The 22,520-nt window shown below is 45.1% G+C and overlaps 1 protein-coding gene across 1 annotated transcript in view; it reads left to right on the plus strand.

Annotated features, from left to right (window-relative positions):
• Positions 1–22,520, plus strand: part of NIM1K (NIM1 serine/threonine protein kinase) — a 143,260-nt gene that overhangs the window by 102,508 nt on the left and 18,232 nt on the right. Inside the window, exon 2 of the mRNA XM_086962939.1 lies at positions 21,880–22,148. Coding sequence (XP_086819065.1) covers positions 21,880–22,148 — 269 coding nt within the window. The remainder of the gene's footprint in view (positions 1–21,879; positions 22,149–22,520) is intronic.

Consider the following 22,520-nt stretch of genomic DNA (forward strand, 5'->3'; position numbering starts at 1 on the left):
CTTTTACCCACTCCAGACGTCTATTGGAGTATTTTACGAGAAAAAGGGGTCTCTGAGAAAAGCACGACTGAGTTACTTTAGTATCTAATATCTAGCATTAAATTAGTGCCTTACCAAACGTTGGGCACCATGTAGTGTAGTTCCTATATTCCCAATAGGCTCTGCGCATTGGGAAAATATATCCTATAGATTAGACGTAGGACTGAGGTTGAATAGGTCTCTATCGGATATGCTAAACATAATATTGAGTGCCAGCTAGCTCAGAGGTCACTAGAAACTTTCTCGAATTTACAAGAAGGGATTAGTTTCTGACAACTGCATAAACATGACAACTTTGTTTCCCAAGAATAAGAAATATATCTCTAGATTCGCGGAAACAATAGATAAGTATTTCACTCAGCCAATCGTGCATGCTTCGTTTCAACAGAGTTTGTAGAGAAATAGAAAGACGGGCATTTTTCAATAAAAAGATTTATTGAACAGTCTTCTTTCTCATAAAAGAGAAGTGAACTGCGACAATCGTTAAGCAGACTGCAAAGTATAATGCGTACAGCGAGAATAGTATTATAAAATAATACTGTAAAAGCATTGTATGGTTTCTAAGCCATATACAAATAAATACATAAATAACATTGACTAAAAATACTCAATTGGTGCTTCTAAGTACGCCTACCCCAATGTACCTAACCTAAGTCTAGTACGCGGGAAAAAGTAAGTATTGTGTAGCATAGGTTTGGTTGTTTTTGCCAAGAATCTACCGAAGGTTTCTCTAGGTTCTAATCAGCTCCATACCTTGGTTTAGAATGAAGGAGGTCTGCTATCTCTGTCTCAGGACTCGATTTCCCAACACCCCGCAAGGGGAGCTTGGAAACACTGGAGCTGGATTCTCAGCGAGAGAGAGACAGCCTCTTGATCAGTGCGTCAGCTGGAGGGTCGGCTTCCTTCGGCACTTGCTGTAGCGAGCTGCGTCAGGCAAGTAGTCGAACTGCTCCGAACCACCGTAGTTGCCATAGCAAGTGAAGGTATATTTATACCTTGAATATGTTTTGGCATGCCATAGATTGACGTAAAGTCGGGCATAATAACGTCAGGAAAGAACCCCTAGCGAATAGTTGTTCTTTGCAAAGTACATGAGTTCTTGGACAAATCAATATTCAAACAAGGGGAAATTCCCTAACTGCTTAAGCCGATTTTCCAAGAAACCGCTGTGACGTTTGATACAGGTGGAAGTAGCCATGCCTGTATTTGGTCTACATGGGCTATGTCTAAATAAGGGATTGATTTCTATGCCTATATAAGGGTAATGTGAATTGTAACTATATAAGGGCATGAATCAGGAAAATTTACTCGGAGCTCTAAACGCAACACAACACCCCAGAGTATGGATGCATTACTTGCGTCCTTCCAATGCACAACTTTGCAGGAGCTACTTTTTTATGCCTCTAAGTGTTTTTACCTGTCTTTCTTGTGTACTTCTCCCCTTCGATGTTCCTCCCTGTCCGACCCACCCTCTGACCCTCCATCATCAAGTTGCTTACCCCCAGCTACTCTTTTCACCCTCTGTTGTCTGTTTGCTTGCCTCTAGCCTCTTCCTCCCAACCTCTGTTGTCTGTCTGCTTACCCCAGTCCCTTCCGACCACGTACCATCGTCCATCTGTTTGCCAATGACCTTCCCTCCCACCTTCAGTTGTCTGTATGCATGCCTTTAGCCCCTCTATCTCACTGTCTATTGTCCATCTGCTTGCCTACAGCCACTTCTGCACACCCTATATTGTCCATGTGCTCCACCACCTACGTCCTTGCCTCTTTGTTGCGTTCCACCATCCCTCGCTGCCTCCCTTCGTGTTGCCTCTTGCCTTACCTCCTCAATCTTATCCTCCATTTTACCTCCTGCCCTCCCTTTCTGTTGCCTTGAGCAGCAATGAAAAAAGTGCTGTGTCATAACCTTGTCTTCCCTGTTGCTTCCCTCCTGCCCTCTCCCTCTATGTTGCCTTGGGGAGTAATAATAAAAAGTACTGTGGCGCAGCCAGCCCTGTCTGCATCATATCGCTTTTTTAATTACTGTTAGCCATGCTACACAGCAGCATGGCTGTACAACATGGTTACAAAACATTGACAAAGCCAATAGCGCTCATATGCAAGACTTTGCCAATGTGTGTTTAATGTGTCATTGCTGAAGAAATATATTTGTTGAGTTAGCAAGGCAGGAGAACCAGTTCTATGGCAATCTTTAGCCTGGGTTCTTAAGGGCTGTAGCTTTCAGTAGCGCTGCAGGTGCAGTGTGTATTGGGGCTCAGGTTTTTTAGGGGGCACAAACCACAAACTTCCTTTTACCTGCCTAGGATAGACAGGGGGGCATTTTACCCTGCTTGCTTATACTAATAGGTCACATCAATAAGGCGGAAACCAACAAGTTGCACATATCCACCCAACTAAATATTTTTTAAAACAAAAGTCAGTTTTGATCGTACATCCTATTTCAGCCAGGATCTGTTGCAGGGATTCTGCTCAGGAACAGAACTATACTTGGGAACATAGAACTTCCGCATTTAGGGACTGAGTCACCATAACACCTCGGTATCAATGAGCCTGAGTGCGACTAGTTATACCATCTGAATTAACCCTCAGAAACTCACTCCCTTCAACTCTTGGATTATTTTGTGCATTGTCTTCAACAATATCCTCCCACACTATTGTACTCTTCCATTATCATTCTTATACACATCCACCTCACCCTTCTGAATTTCAAGTCTTTTAAAGTTCCACACTTGCCGTCAGTTAATTACACTGCGTTGCTAAAACCTTAACAATTCTCATGGGTGCAGAAAATTGACTCTCCCCCTTCCTTACTCTCCAAGGCTTCTTGAATTTTTTTTAAACTTTGTTTATTGAGTTTTATAACAATAACACAATGCAGAAAAAACAGAAAACAAGAATAAATGCACTGGGATTGAAAGAAATACAAAATAGCAATCAGCATTTACACTTCTAAAAATAAGTCATACTAATGAACATGGAAATGAAATAGTTGACCTCAGTGAAAAGATAATATAAAAGAAGGAATATCGCCGGAGGTGCGGTCCCGGCGCTAGCCACCTCAGGACCAGGGACAAGGACCTGATCCCCCATCGTCGGCTTCCTCCTTGATTTACTTGGGCAGCGTCCCTGGTCCCAGCGCAACTCTACGGCGTGCAGTGTCAGACTCGGACCTGTCAGGAGCCCTGTGATCTGTGGCTCTGATGGGGAGACCGGATCGTGAACGATGCTGCCTCTGGCGCTTGGGGCTCCACCCTGGGGTCCCTTACCGCTGCGACCGCCTGTGGCTCCCTGCGCCAGCTCCTGCGGAGCTCATTTGACTGGTTTGGTTGGGAACTCATCGAGGCTGTTATCCGGGGCTATTGCAATCTCACCAAGATGTATATGTTTTAGCTGATAGCATGTCATCTGTACACATGGAGGGGGGTCATGTTCCTCTGTGGTTGCTAACCATTTTAGTTTAGCTATTTCCCTCCCTGGGAGGTGCTAGTGTTTACTTGTTTAGGGCGACAGATGCTTCACTTTGCGAAGTGTAGGGTGGGGGGAGTTGGGAAGCGAGGGTGGGGGTGGAGACCGTTGTCTCCTGGAAGTTTGTTATTTTTGGCTGCCTATGGGCCGCCGTGTTCTGTTCCTCTTGGTTGCACAATGGCTTTCTCTTCTTCCCTGGCTGGCACGCACACTGTTACCTCCTTTACCCTTGTCTTGGGACCTCGGGTCTGGGTGGGGCTTCCTCTTTGGCCCGGCACGACTTTTCTCACACACCTGCAGTACCTGACTTTCCTCTTCATACATGTCCCCGACCCATAACAGACCTCTTCACATTCTCTCCTGGAATGTAAACGGTCTCTTAGACCGCATCAAGCGCACCGCGGTGCTCCGGGGGCCCATCTCCACATGCCCGGCGCCTTACTTCTCCAGGAGACACACCTGCTGGGTTCCCACTGTCATTTCTTGGCCCGGTACGGGTTCGACCGAGTCTGGCACTCCGACATCGCCCGGGGTTCCGGGGGGGGGGGGGGGGGGCCATTCTCCTTAGACGGGGGCTTCCCTTTACCCTGGTTACCGTCGACACCGATGCGCAGGGGACGTATGTGGCCCTGTCGGGACTGATTGAAGGAAACCCCGTGAACCTTCTGTGCACCTATATTCCCCCAGCGCTATTGGTGCCCACTCTTCAGCGCCTGCCGCAGGTGATTTCCTCCCTCCTCCAGGGCCTCACGGTCATCGGGGAAGACTTTAACGCTGTCCTGCAGCCTCCCATGATGTGACGGGTGCTTTGTCGGCGCAGCGGTTGGTCTCCGTGAAGGCCCTAATGAGATGGACCTCGGCTCTAGGTCTCTGCGAAGTTTGGAGGGTGTGGCACCCCCGATTGAAACAGTACACACACACGTCGGCGGCCCATCACACCCACTCCCATATAGATCTTGTCCTAATGCCTGCCACAGACTGTCAACTGGTGTCCGGGCGGTGATCCTCCCTAGGGGAATCTGCGACCATTTCCCCATATCTCTCCACATTGGCTCCCCCACTGTGGGCCCTCGGACGGTTTGGAGGCTGAACGATTGGTTCCTGCAAGATTCCACATTGGTGGAATCCCTTGGTCAGGAACTGCGACACAATTTTTCTGCCAACACGGGTTTGGTCCCAGCACAGGGAACGCTCTGGGAGGCCGGTAAGGCGGTGGTCCGAGGGTGGCCAGAGGACTGGTCCACGCCAAGCGTGCGGACCAGGTTGCCCGATTGGTCCAATTGGAATCCCAGGCTGCACAACTGGAGAGAGCCCAGCTGAATGGTGATACTGACGACGCCTCCAGGCACTTGGCGGTAGTCCGGGATGAGATTCGGCGGATCTCCTTGGAATCGGCCAAAATGCTCTGGCGCTCCTCAGTGGCACGTATCTATGTCTTTTTGATTAATTCTATATCGACTATATAACACTGTTCGTACTACTCTCCCATCCTCTCTGTTGGAGTCTTCGGACTTCCCCTCACGATCCATGGTCATAACGACTCCAGATAATGCCCATTTTACATCTCTTTTATACCACTCCTCTCTCCTGCTGAGACCTGCCGGGGAGGGGGTGGTCTCCAGTCTCCATTTTCATGGGAGAGTGACTTGGGGAGCCCATTAACAGATGCGACATGGTACCATTGCTGTGAACAGATCCATTTAGTAACAATTATCGACATAAATTACTACACTTCAAATACCTGCACCCTGCATACACTACTCATCTCATGGCCAAAATCGACCCCGCTAAACCACAATGATGTCTGAGATGCACTGCAGGACATGCCAATTTCTCACATTTGGCATGGAACTGTGCTCTATAGTTGCCTATTGGGAGGAAGTTTTTCTAATTTTATCACGGATGATTGAGTCTGAACTTATTCCAACCTCATTAATGGCTTTGTTAAACCACTGCCGCAGGAATTTGATGCTAAGCTGCCATTGCACTATTAATGGCTAAACGTCAGGTGTGCTTGCATCAGGGTGCCATATTCGTACCAACAGTGAAGGCGTGGATCTGTGACTTAGTGCACTGCAACAGCACAAATGATACGTATGCTTCATTACAACCACCAACCTCCAGACCCAAAAACATATGGCAACCACTGCAAAACTACTTATTGCTCTTTCTGAATGCAGGGGAGGGGCCTGGACATGGTTACGCATGACTGTAAACGCCCGTTCCCACTTTCTGATGACCCTATTGTCCTTGCGGTTGGGGCAGTAGTCTTGCTCCCTGCTCTTCTTCTTACTACACCTCAAGCTCTCTTTCCCCAATATTCCTTCTTTTTTTTTGGCAATCAATTTTATTGAAAATTTTAAAAACAAACAAGTTCATTGGTAGCAAATCACAGTACGGCATTAAGAAACCCCTCCCACCCTGGCGACAACACAAACAATAAGACCCTCCTGAATTGGTATAAGAGCTTCCATAATTCGAACATGCACAGTAGGGCTAGGGCCCTCATGGAGGCAATAAGCCAAACCACTTACCCCACACCCTGCTAAACATTTCCAGGCAACCCCGGGCTTCAAAAAGGAAGTCTTCCTGCACCCCACACCAGTCCACACCCCTCCTCCATTTCCGCAGCGACAGGGATGCGGTTTGGGACCATGCGGCTGCTATGTCCCGCTTCGCCACCGCCGTCCCCAGGAAGCGCTTATCAGCCGTAGAGCCATGCAAGACAGGAAATATCCCCAGCAGCCGGTGCCTCGGGTCACGGGGAACCTCCCACCCCAAAGCATCCGTAAGCTCACGCACCACCCCGCTCCAGAACGGCTCCAAGGCCGGGCAGAGCCACACCCCATGGTAGAAGTCTGCCGGGGCAGAATCGCAGCGTGCACAAGCCGGGGAAGGTCTCAAACCAGCTCGGAAGAGGCGTATTGGGGTAAGGTAGGTCGTATGGAGATAGTAAAGTTGGACCAGGCGTAACTTGGACGATGTAGTCAAAGTTTTTGGGGCCATAAGGGCGTCTCGCCAGTCCGCATCGTTCAAGGGACCAACCCATTCCACCCAACGCTCCCGAAGCCGTGCCAGGGACGTGGTGCGATTGTTTACCAGGGCGCGGTAGATACGGGACACCCCTCCCCTCCCCAGGTCCCCCATCATTACCTGCACCTCGAGAGGGCTGAATTCTGGGAGGGTGGTGGGTACCGGGAGATGTGTGTGTAGCTCGTGGCGGAGTTGCAGGTATTTGTAGAACTGGGAGTGGGATAGGGCATGTCTATTCTGTAAGTCCGAGAAGGAGCCCATGTGGTCTCCCACCCATACATCCCCCAGGAGCGAAATACCCACCAGATCCCAGCGGCGGAAACCTCCCAAGGATGAGACCTCCCTCAACCAGGCTCCATGCCAGAGCGGCGTCTGCCGGGTCAGCGTCCGGTCCCATCTCACAAGTCTCAGGGCAGCACGCCAAGCAATGAGCACCGTCCTAGTGATTGGAGGCAAGGTTTGTGGCTCCGGACAGCCGTAAAGGAATCCCTGTAGCTGCGAAAAGTCCAGGGTGGTGAGTTCCACCCGATAAGCCGGGTCAGACCAGCCGCCCGCGAACCAGTCGGGAATCACGATGAGCCTCGTGGCCAAATAATAAAGGTGGAGATTGGTGACCCCCATGCCCCCGTCGAAGGGGGGAACCCAGCATTGAGACAGAGACAGTCGCGAACGCCCACCTCCCCACAGGAATCGGGTGAGGGAGCTGTCTAGTTGCCGAAACCAGCCACTGGAAAGGTGGACCATGGTGTTCTGCAGGATGTAAAGGAAGCGGGGAAGTACCATCATTTTAAAAAGAGCGCTCCTGCCCAGCGGATTAAGAGGAAGGGACTGCCAGTTCCTGAGGTCAGCCTTCATCTGAGCGACCAGGGGGGTGATATTGAGGACCCATTCCAGCTCTGGGAGGAGGGTCACCCATACACCCAGGTATTTGAAGGATTGCCTCCGGAGGGGGATCGACGCCTGCCAGTCAAAGCACTCCCGAGAGGGCTGGAGGGGGACCAGGGTGGACTTCGCCGGGTTAAGGCGAAGCCCCAAGACCTGCTCAAACGCCGCAAGGGCCTCTAAAGCTCTAGGGCCGGAGTGCTCTGGATCCGCCAGGTAAAGCAGAACATCGTCCGCATTTAGAGCGATTTCGTCCACCTGGCTCCGATCCCAGACCCAGCCCTGAATGAGGGAGTTCTGTCAGATTAACGCCGCCTGGGGCTCCATCACCAGGGCAAATAAGAGCAGCGAAAGAGGGCAACCCTGACGGATGTCTCTTCGGATCGGGAATGGATCCGACAGCTCTCCGTTAATGAGGACACGGGCTCTAGGGCTGTGGTAAAGAACCCTGATCAGGCGGCGGAAGGGAAGGCCGAACCCCATCCTCTCCAGACATCATCCAGGTACCCCCAGTCCACCGTGTCAGAGGATTTCTCGTAATCCACGAGAAGCAACGCCAAGTATGGGGACAGGCGGTGACCGTGGGCTAACGCCAGATGGAGGCGGCGGATACAATGGCGGGTGCCCCTGGCAGGCATAAAGCCACACTGGTCGGGATGGACTAGGTTCTGCAGCAAAGGCCGGAGGCGTTGGGCTATCGCGGTAGCGTAGATTTTAATATCAGTGTTAATCAGCGATATCGGACGGTAGTCTGAGCATTCCAGCGAGGGCGGCTGTGTTATGGGGATGACCACAATGGTAGCCACATCAGATTCGGATGGAAAGGACCCCTCCTCAACCACCTGGCGGAAAAGTTCTGTCAAGTGGGGAACCAGGTTGTCCCGGAAAATGGCGTAATACTCTTGGGGGAACCTGTCGGGACCGGGCGTCTTGCCGAAATGCAGCAGGGAGATGGCCACGTGTATTTCCTCCTGGGTGAGGGGACCATCCAGAGCCTCGGTGGTCTCTCGGGAGAGGCAGGGCAGTTGGGTCCCGGAGTCCTCCATCAGTCCCGCTAAGGAGGAACCGGGGGGCGTGGCGTATAGGGTCGCATAGTAGTGTGCAAAGGTTTGCGCGATGGCTGACAACGCCACCTGACGGGTCCCCGCAATCGACCGGATCTCCGGGATAATACGGTTGGCTCTTGGTAGGACACCAGGTTATGAAGGATAGATGTCTTTCCTGGACCGGAATCAAGCATCCTAGGACCGGTTTCTGGCTATCAGCCGTCTTCAGCGAGGATAGCTTGACTCCAGTGGTGTGGAGAGCATGGGACTCGCGTTTGAACATACCTATCTTGGAGTCAAGCTATCCTGGCTGAAGACGGCTGATAGCCAGAAACCGGTCCTAGGATGCTTGATTCAGGTCCAGGAAAGACATGGCTTGGCAGTTCGGGCTGGCCTGTTCCAATGAGGCACAGGGTCAAGGCAGATTTTCATATGGCCATGTCTGAACTGGGGTGGTGTGGAGTGCAAAAAAACGATGGATTTAGGCCCAGATCTCTGTACTGGGGTGAATGTATGACATTGTTCTGCATTCTGTCCATCAACTGTTATTTTTGCATTTGTCACCCCGAGTGGGATGGGTATGCTCAGACGTGAGTCCCATGCTCTCCACACCACTGGAGTCAAGCTATCTTAGCTGAAGACGGCTGATAGCCAGAAACCGGTCCTAGGATGCTTGATTCCGGTCCAGGAAAGACATGGCTTGGCAGTTCGAGCTGGACTGTTCCCATGAGGCACAGGATCAAGATTTGCATATGGTCATGTCTGAACTGGGGTGGTGTCGAGTGCAAAAAACGATGGATTTAGGCCCAGATCTCTGTACTGGGGTGAATGTATGACATTGTGCTGCATTCTGTCCATCAACTGTTGTTTTTGCAAGTGCCAAAAGCTTACGCCTCCCCAGGGGAGGCGTAAGGGAAGCGCAACGGGGAGAAATATCTTTATTTCGCCTCGTTTTTCCTTTTACTATGTGTGCTGCATTCTGCAGCACACATAGAAAGAGGAAAAGCCTCTTGTGATTTTTTTTGTACAGAAAGGTATTCCCTTCCTGTACAAAAGTAGTCATCCCCGCAACGCAGGCATCCTTGCACCATTGTGCAAAGATGCCTGCGTTGGCGCAGGCAGCCTATTGTGCGCCGTCGCAGGGGAAAAGGACAGGAATGCGCCGTATCTTTTGCCGTAGGGAAGCACAGCAGGAAGGCCTGCTGCGCTTCCCTATGGCAAAACCTCATAAATGAGGCCCTCAGTACCAAGAGCTTCTAAACAGAGGAGCCCCTTTACAAAAAAACAGATGCAAAGCTCGAATACACAAATAAAGTAAAAACATGCTGTGCGCAGTGGCTCTGATATGTACCCTTTGCAGCCGTTCACACCGTATTATCGAACGGCCCTCCACAACCACTTCCTTCTTCAATGTTTTTGAATGGTTGTCTCTTGGTTCCATACAGCGTCATAAAAGCCTCAGAGGGATTTTCTGTGTTCTATTCCCTGTGATATCTTTTACATTTTCTTGGTCCTCTTCCTCGCCTGTGTTGCGCCATGAACAAATGTAGCATTCTTGACACAGACTGTGATTTTGTTAAGATGTGACTTTTTTTCTGGGCAGACGCTTATAAGCAGCATGGAAAATAAGCAATAGAATTTTGCAATGCAATAGGTCTCACATTACTGAAAGTTTGAGCTATTGGCGTTGCAACGCCAATAGCTCAAACTTTTAGTAATGCGACAATTATTGCATTGCAAATGCTTGTTCGCAGTGCTTTGAGGCTTAGATGAGAAAGACAAACAGTGCGATACTGACTGGTATAGTGTTACATTTGATTTACGGCTAAGAACAGATCCTCTACTTACAATGGCATTAGAGTGAAGATGACATTGTGTGCACTTATGCTGACAACTCAAATTCTGCTGCTTTAATCGTTTGCATAGCCACCTTGGCTTTCTGACAATAGCCTGGTGCTATGCCTTTCTAGCTCCCTGAAGCAGCTGGGTGTCATATGCAACACTGTAATTTATACCCAATAAGAATAACAATTGTCCCATTATGAAGAATTATATTTATAGGCATGGTACTTTCATTCAGTTGCTTTCTGTAAGAGAACATGCCATTTTTAAATCCAAAATTATCTCCAGGTGCAGGTCTATACCACCCATCGTAGAAGCTATCTTGGTGCAGTTTAAGCCCCAATAATTTCATATTGCTAGCTTATCTTCAGTCGTCATCAAACATGATGCTACTCTATAATTATTCTGACTGGAGTGCTTAATTACGTACCAGAGTATTTTGCAGCATAATGACCAAAGCAGAGCAAAAATGCGAATATTTAAAAATAACATTTGATATACACATGAACTGGTAACTTTCATTCCGTTGTCATGCTTTCCGAATCACAAAAAATTGTCAGCACTTAGGTGAGAATCCTCCTGACGTTAGGTGATGTTAGGGAACATTGCCACTGGCTCCAGGCTGCTGCTCCTATTCTGTCCCTTGTCGAAAGCTAGCGATTTTGGCGGTGAGCCAAAGTGGGCGCCATACTACATCAAGCGCGGCGCCCGTGCATATTAAATTTCAGTGGGTGCCGTGATCATGTGTGGCACCCTTGCACATTAATCGGGCACCATGCACGAATGGCGGATAGGACCCAACGACAACCATAAACAGGACAAGGCAAGGACGCAACGACAACCAGAGACAGTACAAGGCACAGACATACTGAATACAACCCTAAGAATCATTCCAGACAGCTGTGTGAGCTATGATCCCATCTCACGACATGTTGAGCAGCACAGACCTCCACCATGGCCATCTAATGTGATAATCAAGCAGACCGTGTGCATCATGCATCCTTTTATGTAGCGCAGTCTAGATATACAGAGTATATTCTACCTACTTCGTCAGCAATTTTTTTTACAGATTTTACAAATATCCCACTAACATTTGGACATTTTCAAAATTTCACATTTTATTGGACATCTATATCATTCTAAGATATATGAGGAATTAATATATCTTAATAAGAACGTAGGGTGGGGGGAGGGGCACCGACCCTGGCATCAGGACCAAGAGGCTGTGGAGAGATGTGAGGAGCGGTACTGACTGACGTCACTCTGGGGAGCGGGAAGGGGGCATTAAGACACAATGTTTACACATTCAGCAAGTTCACTTCCTAAACATTCAGAAAAGTTCATAATCGACTCTGCAAAGACATTTAGATGCTTTGCGCATGTCTGACACTAACTTGAGAAACAACCCGGTTTCTGCAGAGCTAGTTTTACCTTCCGAGTTTACCTTTTCCCCGCACATCGTAGTTCATCAACATCACATTTCCTCACATTTTTGCGCTGCTTTGATCTGCTGCTGTAGTGAGGACTCGCATACCTGAGAGATTGCAGCAGAGAAGGAATGCAGCTCCCCCCGGGGCTCAGGTTGCAGCACTGCCTCGAATCTGCAGCTTACTGCGGGGTTTCAGAGCCAGCCGAGGGCCCCTCGCCTCCCTCCCTCCCCACGGGTATCACTGGGGTCACCACAAATGTGCAAGCCTCAAGTTAAGAAAAAAACAGTGGTGTGCGTGTAACACAGAGGAGCGGGGGCAGGAATCGAAACCAGTGGTGTGCGCGCACCACAGAGGAGCGGGGCTGAGGGAGCGCCGCAGCAAAGCGAACGCGCGCTAATTAGAAACACATGTTTATTATTAGGCCTCAGATGCCTCTGCTGCGCGTAACAGACACCAATAGGACATGAGCAGTTACATTTCTAAAGAAGCTGGGACATGCAAACGCCTTTCACCATTGGCATTCTGCCTTTTTTACAGAGATGCACGCAAAAGCCAATAGCTGCTGACGAAAACAAAACCGCACGCACAAGCGTGTGGTCTGCTTTCTGAAGCCCCTCCATGACGTCTGTCGCTGCGTGAGCACTGCTGCACACTGCAACACTATGCGAGACCTAAAAAGGCATGCTTATAAGCAATAGAACTTAAAAAGGCAAGGACCGGAGGGAAGCGAATGAATATATCGAGAGCAAAAAACAAAGCAAAATGGAACTTGTGTGTGTGTGTGTGTGTGTGTGTGTGTGTTTGGGTGTGTGTGTGCGCACACCCGTGTACCAATCCTTTATCATTTACTTCTTGACAAATGTTGGACTTCACTATGTCTGTTCAGGTATGGTGAGAACAAAAAGTCATTACATGTAGTTGAAAAACATTGTCTTTGTAATGATAAAACACCTTCATTGGCAAACTTGGCCTCGTTCCTGGCTCACCTTAAAACTGTACAAGATTTGTTTTGGTCATTGACATGTTTGGGGTAAGGCAGGTTTTATTTTAATATCCTTCATTCATTTTACTAAGCCAAGTGTTGAAAAACAGTATCTCCCTTGGAAAAAACACAATTTCAGACAAATGTTATACATCTTATATGCATGTGGCTTTTATATTTTTAGAGACAACCAACATAGTATCACTAGTGTTTTTTTCTCATGCACATATTAGAGAGGAACGAGTACATTGTGGTGGACTAGAATCATGTTGCCTTGGGTAGGGAGCTCACCTGCAGTTTCGTTGGTGTTAGATTAAGTGAGAGATATGTCTGCATCTGCCAAAGCGTAGATTCAAGCACGTTCTTGCACAAAGGGGAACATTGCAGTGCATTCCCCAGGGGTTGCAACAACCATTGTATCACGGTTTTGGTGGGTCTTTTCCAGGTGCTGTTTGTGAAAGTCAGGTTACCAGGGCGTTGAGTCCTCTATGTTGTTACTGACTAAAAAAAATGCTTTTGTGCTACATTATTAGGTCGCGCCTAGACAGCGCTCATGCACTGTCTGGAAGACCTGGTGTAATCGCTATTGGTAATTCCTCATTCTTAGTCTTCTCCACTATGGTAATTACTCATTCCTAGTCCTCTAGCCAGTGCTTCAGCTGCGACTCTGGTCAGAGTGGTAATTTCTCATTCTAAGTCCTCTAGACAGTGGTATAGCTGCTTCTCTGGTCCCAGAGGTAATTCCTCATTATTAGTCCTCTAGGCAGTGCTGCAGCTGCATCTCTGTTCCCAGTGGTAGTTCCTCATTCTTAATCCTCTAGACAGTGCAGCCAGCTGCTACTCTGGTCCTGTTGGTTATTCCTCATTCTACATCCTCTCAGCAGGGCTGCAGCTGTGTCTCTGGTCACAGTGGTAATTCCTCATTCTAAGTCTTCTAGATAATGCGGCCAGTGCTAACTCCTCATTGTAAATACTCTAAGCAGTGCTGCTAGCTGCTACTCTGTTCCCATTGATAATTCCACATTCTAAGTCCTCTAGTCAGTGCTGCAGCTGTATCTCTGTTCCCAGTGGAAATGACTCACTCTTAGTACTCTAGCCAGGGGTGCTAGCTACTTCTATGGTCTCGTCAGTATTTCCTCATTCTAAGTCCTCTAGGCAGTGCTACTAGCTGCTTCTCTAGTCCCAGTAGTAATTCCTCATTCTAATTTCTCAAGACAGTGCTGTTAGCTGCTACTCTGGCCCCATCAATAATTCCTCATTCTAAGTCTTTCAGACTGTGCTGCTGGCTGCTACTCTTGTCTCGTTTGTAATTCCTTCTAAGTCTTCCAGACAGTACTATTAGCTGCTGCTCTGGTCCTGTCAGAATTCCCACATTTAAAGTCCTCTAGGAAGTGCTGCAGCTGTGTCTCTGGTCCCGGTGGTATTTCCTCATTCTTAGTTCTCTAGGCCATTCTGCAGCTGTGTCTCTGTTCATACATCCACTAGACTCCAAACTAAAACACATTGATAAAATGCATTGTCATTTACAATACCAATAGCTCTAACTCTGACTATGCAAGACCTATTGCATTGCAAATTCTTGTTTTTAATAAGGTATCAACATTATTCATTTCTGTCACTACAGGCCTTCTAGAAAACGTGTCAATAAGGGCGATGATTAACTTAGAACCCACACAAATAGGGCCCATAGTATCAAATGCTACTGTTCCCAAGGTTTTTTTAGAAATAAATGGCTCAAATGTGTTTGTTTTCAAAGTAGATAAGGTCTTATCAGCATTTGCACATACAACACAATTCCTTACAAACCTTTTTATGCAGATATCTATACCAGGCCACCAATTCCATCTTTTTACATCATGCTTAGTTTTAGCAATACCATAATGTCCCTCATGAAACGATTTGATGGCATTCAATTTTAAAGTGTGAGGCTGTACCACTTCATCCTCTCTTTGCAACCATTCACCGTCTACTGTCAGTTTGTTTCAAACTTCCCACACCTGTCTCAAAAAATTATCAAGGCCCCACTTATTCGGCCAACCGTTCATCACAAACTTCTTAGCCTGTTGCAATACATTATCTTAAATGCACTCCTCTTTCCATTTGCGTTAATTAAATGCAGGCATTCCATGATCATGTCTTAAAGCAATTTGACAATCATCCCAATTATTTTCTGTAGTTTCCTTAATATCTATAGGCATTCTAGACAGAAAATCAGCTGTGATATTTTTTTCCCCAAGGCATAATTCACACTATAGATAAAATCTTGCAATCTCATGAACATTCTTGCAATTCTAGATGATGCTCTACTCATACCTTCAGTGTTTAATAGCTTGATAAAATGTTTGCGATCAGTTCGTAAAATAAACCGTTTGCCCCAATATAAATGGCTGGAAATGTTCCAACACCCATATACAAATCACGGTCTCCTTTTCAATTACTGAATACGTTCCTTTGGTTGGGGTCAATGTACAGGTAGCTAAAACTATGGTGAGTTTAACTCCTTCCTAATCCTTCTACATTAGAACTCCCCCAGACCTTTTGTTACTGGCTTCTGTTACCGCAATACTCAGCCACTCAGGATCAAAGCTTTTTAAAGCAACAGCCTGAACAATATAATTCTCAACATCATCAAAATCACTTTGACATTCTTTGCCCCAGAAAAATGTTGATCTATTCTTTTATAATTGCATCATTTGAATGTTTTATGTGCAAAAAGGTTTACATATTTAGCATAATATTCAACCAATTCTAGGAAAGATCTAATTTCATCCTTGTTAGTATGTGCAGAAGCGTTAAGTATAGCTTCCACCAAAATAGGTTTCGGTTTGATGCCAACCTCACATAACACATGGCTTAGCTTATATACGTAACTGACTGGACAGCAAATTTACATTTAGAATAATCTGTTAGGCCTTGACCATCTAAAATGCTCAAATCTTTCTGTAACACTTCATGCTCATTGTTATCCTTCCTGTATATTGCTGTATGTGATATTAATATGTCATCTTGAAAACAATTGACATTCTTCATTTTCCATACATTTGATGCATCAATCTTTGAAAAACAGCAGCAGCCAATGCAAGACCAAATGGCATCCTTTTATACTGAGAACACCCAAATGGTGTGATAAAGGCTATGAACTGTTTAGAGTCATTGTGCAAAGCAATTTGGTGATAAGCAGCGTAGAGAACTAAGGTTGAAAACCACTTTACACTGTTCACCAAGTCAAATAAATCAGAAATCTTGGGAAAAGGGAATTGGTCTACTAAAATGTTGTACAAATAGAGAAAGTCTATTCATAAACGGTGAAGCAACCACCACAGGTGAAATCCATTCAGATTACTCTAATGCCTCCATAATATCAGCCTTAATTATTTTTTCTATTTCCTTCTCAACTTCTTCTCTCAAAATAATGGAAATATTCCTGGCTTGGACTTTGGGCAACGTGTATTCCTTTAAGACTATTTTGTGTTGAAAATTTGACAAATTGCCAACTTTGCCTTTAAAAGCTTTGAGGAATTTACTTAGAATGTAGTTAGGTGTACATTCACTTTCGTCCACAGTCATAGTAGGTTCAAGATTATTGGGGTTCAAAATAATATGTACATTTTCTTGGTCAAATCATGCTAGGACCGAAGGACCCTTTTTTTCAACGTATAATGTTTCAATTGTTTTGAGATTTTTTAATCTAAAGACTAATGGTCTGTAGCCCAACAGCTCTATCTTTTCTCCATTGAAGCCCTCAGGACTATTGTCCGGTTCATTAAGTGTCTCAATTAATTTATGTATGAACGTACCAAAACAAACCTCTTCATTAAAAATTGTATACAGAGACCCTGAACCTGCATACAATTATCACTTGGAGGCTCTCTCCGAATTGGATACAGTCACGCTCTTCGATACGATGAATAGTGCAGACCTCCGGCACCAGGTCATAGGCCTCACTCATGTGGCTGGACATACCCTGGATGGTATTTTTACAAACCATCCAGGTCTCCAGTTCACTGGGTTATTGCCTCTCATTTGGACCCACCATGCGGCTGTTCAGTTTGAGATAGCCCTCAGGGACCAGCGCACAGGTGAGGCGCGTATTAAGAAGCAGATTGATTTTAGACCTTGGAATAAAATGGACAGGAATGCGCTACAGGAACTTCCCACCTTAACGGCAAGCCAAATGCATTTGGGTGTGGTGGAAGGGACAATTGCATAAACCAAATGGGTGGAGAATGCCTGCTGTACACTAGCTGCAGCTGTTAGTATTGTTCCTAAGAGATCACCTCCTTCTGCTCCATGGTTTACAGAAGAATTGAAAAATGAAAAACTCAAGTGTAAACGTCTCAAGCGCACTTGGAGAAAAGAATATAAGGAAACAGAAAAGAAGGCCTATAAAAATAGCCTACTGAACTATAAGCAACTTCGGATTACCACTAAACAAAAATTCTTCGCCAGTAAGTTTTGCCTAAAAACTCGGCCAAAGAACTGTTCAGAACAGTTTCACATTTGGCGTCTCCGCACCCAGCTACAGTTCAGTCCAGTCAGGAACTTTGCAAAAATATTGCCAATTTCTTCTTGAACAAAGTGGAAGTTATCTTCTCTGCGCTTAATGGCTCTAGTGTAGTTGGAAGTATCATAGGGAAGGAGGACCGTAAGCTCCCCAAAGTCCCCCTGCATCCTTGACAGATTTTAGGCCTTATCCACGGAACAAACGCACAGCCTTCTCATAGCGGCTAGGTCAGGGTCACTGTATGACCCTTGCCCGGTGGCCTGGACAAATTAGCGGTGGAACTTATCACCCTAGCACTCACGTCCATTTTCAATGATATGATCAATACTGGACATTTTCCCAAGCTTTTAAAGGTGGCATTGATTTTACACCTACTCAAAAAAACCTAATCTAGAACCGAATGACCCCAACAGTTTCCGCCCGATTTCACAGCTCCCTCTACCAGCAAAATTGATATGAAAAGCATTAAACACACAACTTAGCGCCTTTCTTCAACAGACCCAAGCTCTGGATCCGACTCAATATGGCTTCAGAGGAGGTCATAGTACGGAATTAGCTCTTATAAAAACAACAGATGAGATTAGGAAAGTAGTTGACCAAGGCGGAAAGGCTGCTATTGGATTTATCTGCTGCTTTCATAATCTTTTGATGGACCGATTAAGGTCATACGGACTCCAGGACAAGGCATAGAAACTCTTGCAATCCTTCCATTCCGATAGAGTGCAAGTGGTATCCCTGGGCAAATATTAATCAAAACCCTTTGCTCTGCCCTGCGGTGTTTTGCAGGGGTCGTCATTGAGCCCTACTTTGTTCAATGTTTATGTTTCTTCCCTGGCCCCTATTATTAACACCTTTGGCTTTGATCTTACCTCCTATGTGGATGACACCCAAATTATGGTGTCTCTGCTGCCAGGACATGAGGTGGGCATGGACAATCGTTTCTATGACTGCATGGAAGAAGAGGGCGGTTGGATGGCGGAAAACTGCCTAAAGCTTAATTAAGGCAAAACAGAAGTTATATTATTCCGGAATGGTCCCAACTTCTGAAACCCAAGCTGGGGGCCGTCAACAATGGGATCACTTCCTGTTCCCATGAAGAAAGTAAAAAACCTTGGAGTATTAAGACGACAAACTAAACTTGGACGACCAAGTCAATGCAGCCTCATCCTCAACCGCCTTTATTCTTAAAACGGTGAAAAAAATACTGCCGTTCTTGCCAGCTGGGAGCCGGCAAATGGTGGTCAACGCAGTTGTTTTGTCGAGGCTTGACTACAGCAACAGCCTTTACTTAAACATTCAAGAATGTTTTATGAATAAACTCGAAAGGATACAAAACGCGGCCGCCAGATTACTCACTGGAACGCCCAATTTTACGGCGATCTCCAACGAAACTAAAAAACTACATTGACTCCTTGTGAGGAATCAAGTGCTTTTCAAATCTCTGTGTGCTGTATTTAAAGGACTCCAAGGTACTGGACCTGATTACTTACAGAAACAGTTTAATTGGTACATACCCAAAAGAAATCTGCGCTCATCAGGAGCCAAAGTGATCATAGTCCCTTCCACAAAAAAAGTATAATGGGGAGGATGAAGATTTGTCTACGGAGCTGCTAAGGCCTGGAATGACCTCCCAGCCAATCTCAGAAATGCCACGGATCTTCTGGCTTTCAGAGGGGCCTTGAAAACATGGCTGTTTAATAAGTAATTTTTTTCCGTTGGTGATAGCTGAAAGGACAGGTAACTAGTGCCAGGACACCCTTGGGTAACCGTTGTTCTCTAGAAATAATCTTAACATAACATGCATATTGACATTGATGACCCAAATCCTTATAGCACATAAAGCTTTCTTTCTCGTAATATGTTGTCCAGATATGTTCAGCACCAATGACTCCTTACTGTCAGCAGTATTATTTATCTGACTGAAATGTTCTACCCTTATTAGAACTGCCACTACCCATGCATTTCATTTTGTTTCTATTTTTCTTTCTGCACACTTTAGAAAAATGTTCTAACACACCACAAAAAGAAAAAGGAATGTAAGCAGGGATGAGACATTCCTATAGCCCAACGTCCAGGACATATTGTTGGGGGTCAAGGACAACATGTTTTCATGTTTATTTTGTCCTTGGGACAAGTGGTCCCAACCCCCATGCAGCACAGACCCTTTGTCTGCCAGATTACAATACTACGTTATGAATCAGGGAAGGGCATTGTCTGAACTACTGTGTAATTTTAGGTACCTTTCTTTGAAGCATCATTTATTAAAATGTGTTGATCCATGCTAGTATTTCCCAAAAATATTTATAATGGTAAAACAGTGAAAACCATTGTGTAACCTACATACAGTCAAAGCCCTCTATGGAGAGACTCCCCAGGCCCCCGACCATCCACACACACGGCAATTACTTTTAACACCCACATGGGTCTAAGTCCCACCTTGGCGAGCCACCATATTGTCATGTACAGGATGCACATTTCCATTCCCAGTCATGCAGTCTATTCTATTTGTTCTTTTTCGATGGCAGTTTCTTTACTATATTGTTAGATTTTTACAGATTAGATAATGTATGTCTTATTGGCACATTCCTTTATCCTCTTCTCTTTTTCTTTTGCACAATCCCCTCACTGAAGTGCTTAAACAACCATGCATTAATATCGACCTGTGTGCGCTAATGCCATGTGCGCCAGGTACCAATGGATTGGTTACAACAGAATGTGTTATCATATGGCACAGGTGATTTTATGTAAAGATTGGGAAATGCAGTGTAGTAGTGCAAACAGGGTGTAGCACAAAACGATTTACCAGTAAATACCTTCTCGAAAAACATGTATGCATCACTGTATATTGTAAATCTACCTCTGTAACACATTGATATACACAGTGTTCCTATTGTGTTGTTTTGTATAGGTCTAGATTATGTCTCAGATACTCCCGTATTGTTATGCAACATAAGAAAAGGAAAAATAAGCAAAGACCAATAAAGATATTTAATCCCAAAAAATTGAAAAACAGTGAAACCAATTTCAACAAATTATCTGAAACATGAAAATAAACAAGCATCGGCAAAGCAAATAGTTATGACTTTGGTGGTCAGCCTTTTGGTTTTGTCAATGCGTGTTTTGGTAAAACGTTATTGCTGTGGGAGCTGCCAGGCCCTCATCATTACAACAAAATTGGCAAAAGTAAAATATCTTTTGGTCTCAAAAATGTCACATTATCACAGTAGTCAGTTCCTTGCACTGAACAAAACTATTTGGCGTGCCGATATGCTCCTTGTGAAAGAGCAAAATGCTTTCAATCACAGTGAAACCAGCCCTTAGATGGAGAGAGAGAGAATTATAATAAAGACAAAATGTCTTGGTTAACGCCAAACCTAAATAGGGGCCCAATTCTTCACAAAAGTGCACCCTTGGCACATGTCCTTGCATTAATGTAGATGTAAAGTTTTCATGAATTCACAAGAATTTACAGAAATAGATAAGACAATCGCATTCCTAGAAAATATTTGTGAACTGCATTTTAGCACTAGCAAATATGCATTAGTAGATTTGCTCATGCGGAAATCTGTGGAACGGTAACAACTTCACACTCCCATCAATCACTTTTTCCCCAGCCCTGCAAGAAGTTTTACTACTGCCCTTGTCAGGAGTACATTTCAAACCTTTCGCTGTATGGGAAAATATTACAGACGAACTGATAATAACCCATAAAACATGCAAGTTAGCAGGTTTGCATAGACTCAAAAGGGCATTCCAACAATGGGGAACTATTGCTTAGGGCTACCTCCAGCTCCAGTATGTAGATCTGTGAAAATACTTATATATCATGACCTGTTCTAGTGAAACTTTGTTAAGAAAACAAACAAATTTCTTCATTCACTTAGGAAAGATCAATATCTTCGTTTTCTGCACGTTTACCATAAGCCTATTAGAATCACAACAGTTAACATCGTGCCTCGATGTGCAGGGAAGAGACATTAATAATAATTAAAAAATATTGTATGACTTTATTAGATTTGCATCTACCGTGGTTTGTATCCAGGAATCGCAAGATCACATCCTACACTAAACATTTGAAGTGGGTCCTGCTGAGGCATTCTACTGACAGTATAGTTAGGTATGGTAAAAAGATCTTAACTTACATTGAAAAAACATCTGATATACTGAAAAAAACAAAGGTTAAAGTGATGTTATAGTTGAAAAAGGTAATAAGACTTTAGCTTGTGTTAAAACCTAGAAATTCACTGGAAATGTTAAGGTGATGTTAAATATAGATGTACAAATACTACAAAAAGTAATCTTTAAAAAACAAACACTCAAATTCCCCAGTTGCAGTTTACTGAGCTAATTATAACTTGCGCCCCGCAAGGCACTACTTGGAAACCTCACATATTACATCACATTTCATGTTTTCTTTTAAACAACCCAGCTAATAACCTTAGTGCTACCTCTAGAGTCAGCTTATGCTATGTGGGTTTCACTCTGAAAGGCCAATTGACAATGTAAGCTCATACCTTGTTTGGGACAGGGTATGAGCTTACAGTTTGGGATTAATGCTTGATAATGTTTAATATCCACTTACGTTAACAAAATGATTATTATGTGTGTTTTCTAACAATTGAATCATAATGTGCTGTTGTTTTATGTTTTTGTTAGAGAAAGTAGCAATTAAAATACTGGACAAGACGAAGTTGGACTCAAAGACTCAACGGCTGCTGTCTCGCGAGATTTCTAGCATGGAGAAACTGCATCATCCAAATGTCATTAGACTCTATGAAGTTGTTGAGACACTCTCCAAACTGCACCTTGTGATGGAATATGCGGCCGGCGGGGAGCTCTTTGCCAAAATTAGCACCGATGGAAAGCTATCAGAAGCAGAAAGTAAACTTATCTTCTCACAGATTGTTTCTGCTGTCAAACATATGGTATGTTTTTGTACAACTTTGGGGAAATGGCCAGTCACCAAGTTGCAAATCCCAAGCAGAATCTATGCTAAACACTGTTTTTGATAACACAGACGGCAAAAAATGCTTTATTAGCAGGGCTAAAGACAAAGTATTCATAAACCAGAGTTGCACATGGTACCTACTTTGCTTAAGCACCTCTCACCCACAGTGATCTGTGTAAATTATGACACTTTTTTCTGCTCCAGGCGATTAGGATAGAGTAACCATTCTAGCAGTGAAAATTGTATAAATGTAAAAACTGTGCTACAGTCTCATTCCTCTCAGGCTGCCAGTGTCCTCTCAGTCCATTGTTAGCCTCTTTCTTAAAAGAGTAGGATTCCCCTTTCTGAC

The sequence above is a fragment of the Lissotriton vulgaris genome, chromosome 3_1 (assembly GCF_964263255.1).
Source record: "Lissotriton vulgaris chromosome 3_1, aLisVul1.2, whole genome shotgun sequence".
In the NCBI taxonomy this organism is placed as follows: domain Eukaryota; kingdom Metazoa; phylum Chordata; class Amphibia; order Caudata; family Salamandridae; genus Lissotriton; species Lissotriton vulgaris.